Genomic DNA, 11,498 nt, shown 5'->3' with positions numbered 1-11,498 from the left:
TGACACACACCTGTAATCCCAGTGACTCCAAAGGCCGACGTAGGAGTATCTCAAGTTTGAGGGCAGCCTGGGCAATTTAGCAAGATCCTGTCTTGTGGGGGTGGCGGGGAACAGTGGTAGTACAGCCCTGGGTTCATTCCCCAATTTAAAAAAAAAAAAGCATGTGGAAGGCCCTGCTAAGTTTGCTAGACTGAGTCTTCACCGAATCCACTTAGCACAGGATGGGGGGCAGTTGCAGTAGATGGGAGCAATCAAGATCTGTTTCAAGGAAGGCTTAAGTCTGCCAGTTGTCTGGGAACGGATAAGGGTATGCTGTCCTGTGATGTCTCAGAAAACAGGGTTGATTCTTGGCCAACTGTGAGGGGAGACTGGTGTGGTATTTGAAGCTGAATTTGGGTTTGTAATCTCAAGTCACCCTCTGGCCTCAGGAGCATGATGAGATTTAGAAGGATTTGAATTTCCTTTTGGAAGTCAGGTTTTTGTGTTTTTTTTTTTTCTCCTCTAAAAGACTGGTCTAACGAAGTTGCCAAAGGACCCCCCCACCACCACTGCTACACAAAGGGTGCATTGTTTATGTACTCGGTGCACTCTAAATGAGACACCAAATCAGATGCAACAACCCAGCCTTGCATAAGCCCTGGTTAGAATGTAGTTTTTTAGAACAACTAGGCCAGTAGCCAGAGTGGAATTCTTTAAAATGGGACAGATGTCCAGAGAATGGTTGGTCTCCTGTAGCACCCTCCCAGAAAGAAGCAAGTCTGGGATTACAGCTTCCCATGGCCTATTTTAAAGAGACACTATTCTGGAAGATGACTTTATATGTTTTAAACATAAAATCCAAAAAACTCAGTGAAGTGAAAAAAAAAAAAAAATGCATGATGGTGGCTTAGTGGCTATACCTTTTGAAATTTTTGCCCAACATCTATCTAATGACTTTTATGATCTTTTTCACATTCACAACAGGTCTCAGGAAGTTAGCGGTGTACTTTAAAATGGTGGAAACTGCCATGTAAAAAGCAGACTGTTAGACTAGCAATCAAACTAAACAGGTCTTTTATGAAAATAGGAAAAATACTTTTTTGGGGGATTGAGCCCAGGGATGCTTAATGACTGAGCCACATCCCAGCCCTTTTAAAAATTTTGCTTTATACAGGTTCTCACTGAGTTGCTTAGGGCCTTGCTAAATTGCTAAGGCTGGATTTGAACTATTGATCCTATCCTCCTGCCTCAGCCTCCTGAGCTGCTGGGATTACAGGTGTGTGCCACCGTGCCCAGTAGGAAAAATACTTTTAAAGTGCCCTAGCAGACATCATCTTTGCTAGGAAAGAGTGCTATTAAAATATCTTTGGAGGATTCTGTGATGATGGCAGGTTATAAAAGATTCTTGATAGCTTTTATTTTCCTTGAAAGTAGGATATCTTCTTTCTACTCTCAGAGGGAAAGAGCCTAGTGGTCATGTGCACCTATTTTAGGTTCGTTTTCAGGGTTTGTGGATGGCAATTTCCAACTCATCTCTTTTCATAAGGGTACTGGCAAACAGGCTGTCTTGCATTAGTTGTGGGGTAAGGGGATTAAAGACTAAGGTTGCAATGGAAGCTTATTCTCAGCATGAGCCCAGACTTAGGGGCGGGGCCCAAGTCCTTTTAGGGGAGATGACAAGGGTGATCCCTAGCTTCTGTAGGTTGTAAGTTTTGGGAATGTGTATACCAATTAATCCCAAGTTTTGTGACTGGAAAAGAAAAGGAAAGTGTCATGTTCTGTTACCCAAACATCTTCTTCCTCAGGGTCAGGCTTGAAAAACAAACCCAGTAAAAAGTATCTTTATTCTCATATTTAAAAAAGTTTTTCTGCGATGATGCATTAACAATACAAAAATATTTTGAACACTACATTGGTCCTTTTTTCTCAAGACTTTTTGCAACACTACACAAGAATATGTGATCTTTGGATTCTGAGAAACCAGTGGCTAAAGTAGCAACTAAAGGCTTTTAAGGGTGTATGAGTACACAGACAGCCCCTTTTCTTTGGATTCAGGCTATGTACAGTTAGGAGGAGGCAAAAGAAAAAAAGTTAAATTAAAAGAAAAAAGACTTTGTTACTTTGTTTCTCAAGGCTCAGGGTTGAAGCTTGGCTCAAAAATTGATTAAAGTAGGCTGTGGTGTAAACCTATGTACACCACTAGAGGTTTTTTGGGCTCCTTTAGTTTTAACAGTACTCTTTCCTGCAACCCCATAGGGAAAAAACTGAAGCTGGCCTGGTCTGAATGCCAGAAGGTAGGTTCTGGCTATTGAGAGATTTTGGGTTTACCCTCTCTTAAATTGCCTAAGAGCTGGCTCAAGTGACATGGATGAGCTGGAAATGGAATTGTGAAAAAGACTGAATGGGAAGAGATACATATTAGATTTGGGCCATGACTTCTGCCAACCATTGCCCACAGCTTCTGGTGCCTGAGCTTTGGTGTCAGGGTTTCTTAGGCTGGTGAGTTGCTCAGGAAACATTTCCAAGTAATTTGAACTTGAGCAAGGTACCCCACCTGCACTTGCCTGATAGGGTAATGTTAGGTTATTCCTGTTGTCAAGGTTGTTAGGCCTAAACCCTATTCCATTCCCTCCTCTTGTAAGCTCCTGAGAATACGATAAGAGGCTTCCTCTGGTCCAGCTGTGAAGAGCAGCTGGTTTTTTGTAAATAGCTTCTCCGTTCCCTTGGGAGAGAAGCATTGGCATCTTGACTTTGTGGTTGTGATCATGCTCAGATGTTGTTTGATAAAACAGGCCATTCTTGGTCCATGAAGTGTCTGTTATGGGAAGGTGTGGCAGAGGGGGACAGATGAGGCATTTTTGTAGAGAATGTAGCTGGGCTTAGTCCTGCCCTTCTGTGACCTATGACAGAAAAGCAAGGGAGGAAGGGACATCTGGCTAGCAAGACAGATGGTTTGGGGTACTGGGGGGAAACGACATAGGCTGCCATGGGCACCAGGATTCCCTCAGTGAGACGACACATTGGCGTTAATATGGTCACCACCGCCTCAGGTTTACGCAGAAGTTGGTCAGCTTCTGAAATCTTCAGGACCTGCGGGGGGAGTGTTGGCAGGGCTGCTGGCTGGTTTCCACATGATTTGGGCCTCTGCTGCTTCCTCTCAGGGGTTGGGGATAGGTCCCTGGAGGACACCAGGAGTCCTTTGCATGCTAGGCCGCCTGCCTCTGAGATTCCTGTTGCTGTACCTGTGTGTTCTGCAGGGCGCTGTGAGGAGCCTGTGGGGGTCCAGGGGTGGGGAGACTGAGAACAGTTGAGAGACCTGTGGATGTCGGTGCTGGCTCCACTGAGCTAGCAAGCAGTTCTGTGGGGAACTGTGGCAGAAGGTATGAGGGTGAGTCCTGGGGAGCTGGGGACCTGGGGCAGCCTAGAGCACTGTCATCGGAAGGAACGGGGCTGGGGCAGCGGCCTTCTCCGGGTAAGTACCGAATGCATTTCTTTTTCCTCCTAGGAATAGTGAAGAGAGTTATCTGTAAACAGAGGGTGAATTCACAGTCATACACCATAACCAAAAAATGCTGTCCTTGCACAGGCCAGCTGACCTCCTGTCCTCTTCCCATGACTTGGGTGATGTCCTATGTCCTCAAACCTGAATCAGCCCTGCAACTGTTGAATTTGGCCCAGACTAAGTCAGGTGCAGTTCCCAGGACAGCCGCAAGGTGGCACAGGGACCTTTTGTAACTTGGCCTGTGGACTGCCTTTTTTTTTTTTTTTCTCCACCAGGGGAGGCATGTAGTGTGGGTCTTTGAGTGTCTGTCATGTTTGTGGGACTCAGATCTGCCTTAAGGCAAGGGACTGCAATGCTTGTTTCTTGACTGAGCAATTCCTGTCCTCAGGACAAATTATTTTCTCCTTGGAGGGCTGGGCAAGTGTTCCTTAGAGCCTTACTGCCTGGAGTACCCTCAGCCTTGGCTCTGTGAGGTATGTCCTGAATCTAAAAAGGCATCTTTAGCCGTGAAACTTTTCGTGCCCATGATAAAAACAAGTTTAGTGCCACATGGCCACATGGTAAGACAGCCCAGGAGTACTGCTGCTTCTCCCTCCCAACCTCTCCAGCCCTCTGATATCATTAGGTATGAGATGGAAAGTCACGGCTGCCTGGCAACGAGGTTGTTTAGGTGATTGTCTCATGTTACCACCTCGTTTTTCTCAGATTTAGGGGCTTAGGATGGAATGTGCATGGCTCACCTTGAAGAAGTGAGAAAGTTGGAAAGCCATAATGATTTTGAGGCCTGGGAGCAGGAGCTTAGACTTCCTGAGTGGTATGAGAGGGATTTGTCTGCTAAGGTCCTACTAGGCCTAACTAGCACCACAGCCATCTGTTTAAGTCTGCTTTCCTTTATGGAACATTCTGTGTGCACTCCACCACTGCTTCCACCTAGACCCAAGTGTTCTCAACAAGCTGTGTTCAGCGTTCACTCCCAGTCTTAGGAGGCATGAGTTCCCCTATCTCCTGGGTATGCTAGGGGGCTGAGGAACCAAAGGAGGGGGGCTGCAGGCCCAGCAGAACATGTGTAGTCAGGGAAGCAGCTTGAAGCAAAGGGAGAATGACGGTGGGGACAAACCCACCTGCACGGACCACACCAATCCGTCTGCTGGTTGAGGCCAAAGCGAGCACGACATTTCTTAGGCGAGCCAGTGTCTGCTCACAGCCATGCCAGAGGGGCAGAGCAGGGCAGAGGGCGAGCGGGCAGGCAGCAGGGCAGAGCAGGGCCCAGAAAGAAGAGGTAATATCAGTGTTAGCCAGTTATAGACATCCCATAGCCCCCACAGGCAGAATGGACCTCTCCATGGCACAGCCAGCCCCAGTGGGAGCCCTAGGCCCCAGAGCAAGGTATCAGGAAAGGAGGTAACCCAGCTGGGCAATAGAGTCAGTGGGGGAGAGGATCCAAGATGGGAGACTTGGGGGAGGCTGCGTTCCTTGTCGCTCTGTAACTCAGGTTTCAAGCAGAGGATATCTGTTTCTCCGCCAGGCAGTTGCTGCTGATCAATCCCCTGCTGTTTACCCCATTTGTCCACTGTGATCATCTGCAGTCTGCCAGCATATTGACTACTTTTTGAGTGCAGATTGCTCACTGACTGGCACCTAGAGTCAGTGGGAAGAATGGTGAAGTGGGGAAGGGGTCCTTAAGCTGGCTCCTCTCTGTGGCTTGTGGGAATCCTTCTAACATGGAGGCTACAGAGAAGCCCACGGAGGCCCTTGGGATCCAGCCTTTTCTGCCTTGGGGCTGTCCATCTCTTCCTCAATTGCCTGCCTGTTTTATCCAGTATTCATTCTTGCCAATGCCCACATTTCCTTAAGGACTAAGGCTACAACTTGCAGCTACAATGTACACTTTGAGAGGGAAAGAGGATTCATTCCTAGCCTCAGAGAAAGAGCTGAAAACTTTGTCCTGCACAGTCCCAATCCTAGTTTCCAGGTTTCTGTAGTAGGGGCAACACAGCTGAGAAAGTCATGAATATGAGGCACAATTATCAAGAGTTAAGAGGCAGGAATTCACCCACAGGAAGGAGACCTGCAGACTCTGGGCTTCCTGTGTCTTCTATACAATGCTTTGTATTGCTATGAGAAACCAGGGTAAGAGATGGGAACATGATGGTAGAGAAATTGCCAGGCACTAGCCAGCAGGCTGTGTGACCTGGGCTAGGGCTGGGCCTGGATCAGACTCTGCCTAGATAGCCTGCTCCTCATCTCAGTAGAACTAGTATACACTGAGTAGGTTACTCCTGGAACCACACTGGGAATTCCTTTCCAGTTTCTCTGGTAGAGGTTAACTGTGGGCAGGGCTGGCAAAGTGGAGGGTATATCACCTGCTAAATGAATTGTCTTCTACTGGTCTTTCCTCGGATTTAGTATAGCTGTTCCTTGTTTGGGGATTTGATTTATGAAATGCAGACCTTCATTTCCAGAGGGCCCAGGCCCTGAGGTTCATGGCTGAGGCACTGCTGCCCCATCTGGGCCAGAGCAGAGCTGCTGTTGATATGGGGGCATGGAGAGGAGCCTCCGCTACTGCTGAGGTAAGGCCTCACCTGTGGTGGATTCTTGATGCTTTTCCCTCGATCGCCTCTTCTTTTTCCCCTGCAGGGAGAAAAGGAGAGATACTCAGATCTGGGAGGTAGACACTGGGCTATCTGCAGCCTACTGCCTAGCCTAAATGCCCCTGGGATTCTGGGCATACATGCCCCTCCTACCTGGGGGACTGTAGTTCTTACTAGGCTACCATGGGATACATTTAGGGGCTCTTCCCTCTCCCAATCTGGTCTACAATTTGAATGGCCCCTTCCCCTTCTGCCCATGTGGCCCAGTCAAATAGTGGGCAACATCCCACGTGTGAATGCATTCTAGAATGCAAAACAGGATGTGCGAGCTTGGTTTCAGGGTGGTTCCCCTGGCTTGCCTCTTCTGAGCCTCAGACCCTCCATGCCCTATCTCATCCATGCCACATCTGTACTGGTCAGGACAATAGCTTTTTTTCCACCTAAGATTGATGTCTGGGACATAGTATCTTGAAGGTTCCCCTGCCCACCACTGCTGGATGTTTCTGGCCACTCACGTAGTTGTCCCGCGCTGACCAGCCTGGGTATAGTTGCATGTGCAGCTGCCTTTCCTTACGGGCCAATTCATAATACTTGGCCTGTTCTTCCCGTGACAGGGCATGCCACTGCAGGGGCCAGGGAATGGAGTACATCAGAGTCAGCAGAGTGAAGGGGATCAGAAGCCACCCCAACCCACTTGCCCATCACCTCACCCTGCGGCCTAGGATCTGGTTAATGGCGGCGCTCTCCTTGAGTGTACACTCTGCAATGACTTTGGCTCTCATCTCCTTCATGTACAGCATGAACGCGTTGAGGGGCTTCTTAATGGTTGGCTTCTTAGCCTCTTTCTCTGCCTTGGATTCTGCTTGTGTCTTCCTGAGGGGCAGATACCCAGACTGCTCAAAGGGAGCAAACCCTTCCCCAGGGATCACCGAATGCAGCCAACTTCCTTGAGAAGTGGGTGCATAAGTGTATGATCCTAAGGCTTTGTAAATGGAGTGTTTTTTAACTGGCCCAAATGAGTGAGCAGAGAGCTAAGTAACTTCCTTACAGGAATTCTGTGGCCCAGTGGGAAATGCATGTATAAGGACTTCTTGGCCCCTCCCCTCAGCACGAACAAAATCTTTGTTCCTTGTCCCACCTACCCCTACTTGTAAAGATTAAAACGGTGGTCAGTAGCCAGCGCCACTAGAAGGCTTGAAGGGGCCACCTGACAGTTCTTGGGTCTGGTGGGAGGCACCTGTGTCCTGGCTGACAGTACATCTGCACACTTGCCCATCCCATACCTTCTTGCCCCCCTTCTCCCATTGGGTGTGTTTTCACTCACAAGCTGCGGTCATAGGGCTGCAGCTCCTGCTTCGCTGAGGTGGGCACAATGGCTGGGTGGGGGATGGCTGCTGGGTGACCAGGGACACCAGAGCCCAGCATCAAGGATGGATGGGTAAACCTAGAAACAGGAATAGAATTAACACTAAGCCAGGAATTTATGGGCAGACCTTCAGACATAACATGGAAGCCCCTGCACAATAGACAAGGACACAGAGGAACAGATACCCATCCCCTCTGACCTGGACAAAAGTATACAGAGATACATAAAATATCTGGTCCCAACACATTACACAGACAAACTGCAAAAATATATGTATATGCCATTCAGGTGGTTTCTAAATAGTCCCAAGTAGCTTTTAAATCTGTTGTCTTCTCACCACCTGCTGCCACCAAGTCAGCTGAAGAGTCTGGGGGCTTTTCTGTGGGCCTCCTCACTCTCCACTGGACCCCTTCCAGGGCCCTTTCCATACAATAGCAAGTATGACCTTTTAAAAGAATGCTCCTGGCTCATTCCTTCTGAAATTTGCCCACTGCCCACAGAATAAAATCCAGATTTTTTTTCCCCCGGGTCCTGCACAGTCCTGCTTCAGTATCCATGCTGACATTTCTAGCCTCCTCTCTACCCCATTTCTCACCACTCTCCACCCATAATCAAGCCCTCTTACTGCTGGTCCCTTTGTCCTCATCAGGAAAAGTTAACCCTTTCCATGACACTCTCCCTGACCCATCAGGCCTGCTTGCAGTCTCCTTGGGACTTCCCAGTCACCTACTGGCCCTCTGGAGCTATGTTTATACTTCTCACCCTGGGCGGTGATCTCCAGTAGGGCTGGAAATGTCTGCTGAATTCCTTGCTGTTATGTTGTTGACACCAGGTTTGTTACTGAGGAAATAAGCTAAATGAAGGGACATATGTACACTCACCTCTACCTCACTTCCTTGCTGTTCTGTGAAGACCACTCTGCCCCTTGCTGCTTGCACAGGTGTAGGATTCCTGAGCAGGCAGCCCCCTGAAGGATAGAGGCTGGGGACACTTATGTAGAAAGTACTGCCTCAGCTGGGTAGAGCTTATAGGATGCCCCAGTAGGGGTGCAGAAGAGAGGTGAGTACACACACATCTGCACACCGGCTGAGCTGTGCATGCACTGCTATCCTGGCTGCTCTTTGTTGCTTTACTGCACTATGGTCCAGACTGGGGCCTCTTATACTCCTACCAGCTTCGCTGTCAGGCATAGGGCAGCAGGGGGCTGCAGGATGACAGACAGACAGGTGGACAAACAACTAACACGGGGTAAGCAATGGCCTGAGCATGGCCTTGTGTGGGCACTTAAGCCTGGGCAACAGGAAGCAGGAGCCTGGCTGCAGGGGTAGGGGACTCACCTGGGGTAGGGGGTGCCAGGGGCTGCAGTGGGGGCAGGGAAGTGCTGTCTATATCCGCAGGAAGGGGACAGGGGGTAGAGAGGAGGGCTGGGCCTGTGGTTGGGAGAGACAGCTGTTAGCAGTCTGGCTGCCAACCAGACATGGGGAAGGCTTTTGTACCTTGCTTGGTCTGATGCATAGTCTTTGAAACAGATGGGCCTCTGCTGGGATTTCTTCTAGCATCTGCCACCAGGGGTCAACTTGTGCTTCACCCTGTACTTATTTCACTGGGCCAGCATGTGCTTAAGGGATGGAACTGGTATCCTCTTCTTGGCACCCAGCTTGGCAGATTCCTGGGGCCCCTCCAGCTGGCCTCCTAAATTTCTTTGATAATGCAGGGTTGATACCTGTACAAAGGCCTCTGCATCCTCTACTGACACTATATAGATTGCTCTTCTGCCCCAACTTGCTTGTCTCAACTGTTTATCCTTTGGGTCTTGTTTGGCTTAGTGACCCTTTTTCCCAAAAGCCCAGAGATCCCAAGCTGGAAAAGGTGCCTCTATGGGCTCCTACAGTCCCCAGCCAAAGCAATATTAACAGTGCCCTATAATTGCCTGGCTTCTTGCCTGGTCACCCACTAGGCAAACTGAGTTTTGAGAGGGCAGGGACCTAAGGATCAGACAGCAGAAGTGCTTCCCTGATACCCATAACCCTACCTGGCACACAGTAAGGTTCAGTACAGAGATGACACTCTCCTGTCAGCCAAGTGCTGTCTGCTGGGAGCTGAGAACACAGGGCTCTCCTTCCCTGTGCCTAAAGACACTCATTAGAGCCTTAGTAGGTAAACATCCCCCCTAAGCACAAGTCTCTTGGCTTTGGAGCTTCTGATGTATAGGACTCTGGAGCGGTTGGCCCAGAGATTTGCTTCTGTATAACCCTAGCCTGGGTTCTAAGCACTTTTTTTTTTTTTGTATTGGGAATTGAACTCAGGAGCATTTAACCACTGAGCCACACCCCCAGCCCTTTTTTCTTTTTTGTATTTTATTTAGAGACACGGTCTCACTGAGTTGCTTAGCGCCTCGCTAAATTGCTGAGGCTGGCTTTGAACTCATGATCCTCCTGCCTCAACCTCCCAAGCTGCTGGTATTACAGGTGTGCACCACCACGCCCAGCCTAAGCACTTTCACCCCACCTTGATCCTGAGTATAGATTTGTATTTAGAATGGCACTCTGACTAAAGAGAATCCGGAAATGAAGGAGTATGCTGAACATAGGTATAGGGTAAGGGAAAAGGGGCATGCTGGCCTTTGGCCTTCCCTACCCTTCCTGGGTAGCCAACCTTTCCTTCTGCTGGGTGACTGTGCTAGCTCAGTGAGCCTACAGAACTGCTCAGGTAATGTTGTAGGTGACAAGTGAAAGACTTAAGTGTCCTGCTGAGGCCTTAGCCTCAAATTTTGGCCCACAGTCAGGCCTTCTAACTTGGGTCCAGGCTGGCTTTTCCTGGCCAAGCCTTAGTACACCCTCCAAGCAGGCTGGTCAAGGCTTCAGCTCAAGCAGGCACCATAGGGACAAGGGTGAACTTGCTGTTCAAGCAGCTCAGCCATGGAAGAGACTAGCCAACAGCAGGTGTTGAGGCCAATGGGAAGCATCCCCCTGCCCACCAGGCAGCTGAGAAACAGCACCCTCTCTGGTGGCTATTCATGCTGTCACCTCCCTGCTCAGGCCTACCTTTTCTTCTTCACATACTTACATGGCTCTGGAGGTGTCTAAGTAGCCCCAAGTTCTCCCATGATGGAGAGTTCAGGTTTCATAGGGCTGGAACCAACAGCCAGCTCTCTGGCCTCCCTAGAGGAAATATGTCAAGCTCCCTGGGGAATGCCCTGGGCCAGGGAACCACAAGAACCCCTAGCTCAGAGCAGGTTGGGATACAACTGCTAGCCATCCTATGGTGTCTGCGAGGAACATGGAAGGGCAGTCAATGTCCAACACAGTGTCCCCTTCCCCCTGGGCCCACACTCACCAGCTCACAGTGTGGGGGAGCTGTCCCATGCTGCTTGAGGTCAGAGAGTAGAAGCCAGAGAGGTCAGGGGTCTGCAGAGGCCTGTGAACTCCTGCCATGGAGAGGGGCCAGGTAAGTGGGCTAGCCTGATCTGGGGGTGACTTCAGCAGTTACTGCATCCTACAGCACCTCTATTTGCTAGAGGTCCAGATAAACTGGTTTGTTCAGGACTATCCCAGTATAACAGTGGCCTTCAGACAGGTAAGGGAACAAAGGGCAGAGGGGTTGGGTGACTTGCCTGAGGGTACCAGCTGACCAGTAAGTAGCCACTTAGGAGGGTATGGCCTGGCCTCACCACTCCCTGGGCCACTGTGGCTCTGTAGTTGGAGCCTCTCTGCTGGGGGCTCTGCTTGGCTTTCTGGGCAGGAGGTAGGCCCCTGGTCTAGAGGAACCTTACCTGGGGTGCCAGGGCTCCCCACTACTAACCAGTCCCCCAGGTTTGAGTCAGCAGATTTCCTACAGCTGACAATAGTGGATTTCAGAATGACTTTGGCTGAGGGGAGGTGAATCAGCCATCACAACCACCACTTTCCATTTTCTCACTGGGGGAGGAAGGCTACAGCTCATAGTGATCAGAAGCTTCTACTGCCACTGGGGCAGGCTTCTACCCCAACTTGAAGCCTTCTCATTCTGACCTGGCACCACCTCCCCCAGCCCTCTGGTTCCCTCAGATCCCCCAGATCAT

At 49.7% G+C, this 11,498-nt stretch overlaps 1 protein-coding gene across 6 annotated transcripts in view; it reads right to left on the bottom strand.

The window, feature by feature from the left end:
• Nucleotides 1-1,792: 1,792 nt before the first annotated feature.
• Nucleotides 1,793-11,498, bottom strand: part of TCF7 (transcription factor 7) — a 33,204-nt gene continuing 23,498 nt past the window's right edge. For 3 of the 6 annotated variants that reach the window (XM_079144233.1, XM_079144236.1, XM_079144237.1), the window contains 7 exons: nucleotides 10,775-10,865; nucleotides 8,776-8,868; nucleotides 7,397-7,516; nucleotides 6,783-6,945; nucleotides 6,588-6,695; nucleotides 6,064-6,112; nucleotides 3,263-3,480 (listed from right to left, as the gene is read on the bottom strand). In XM_079144233.1, the coding sequence (XP_079000359.1) occupies nucleotides 3,401-3,480; nucleotides 6,064-6,112; nucleotides 6,588-6,695; nucleotides 6,783-6,945; nucleotides 7,397-7,516; nucleotides 8,776-8,868; nucleotides 10,775-10,865 (704 nt within the window). In that variant the 3' untranslated portion in view covers nucleotides 3,263-3,400. Of the gene's footprint in view, nucleotides 3,504-6,063; nucleotides 6,113-6,587; nucleotides 6,696-6,782; nucleotides 6,946-7,396; nucleotides 7,517-8,775; nucleotides 8,869-10,774; nucleotides 10,866-11,498 lie in introns of all 6 variants that reach the window. The other 3 variants (XM_079144238.1, XM_079144234.1, XM_079144235.1) reach the window with 3 other exon arrangements.

The sequence above is a fragment of the Sciurus vulgaris genome (genome assembly GCF_902686455.1).
Source record: "Sciurus vulgaris genome assembly, chromosome: 6".
NCBI classification, from domain to species: Eukaryota; Metazoa; Chordata; class Mammalia; order Rodentia; family Sciuridae; genus Sciurus; species Sciurus vulgaris.
Note: the sequence above shows the minus strand (reverse complement) of the source record. Positions and strands in the feature narration are given on the sequence as shown.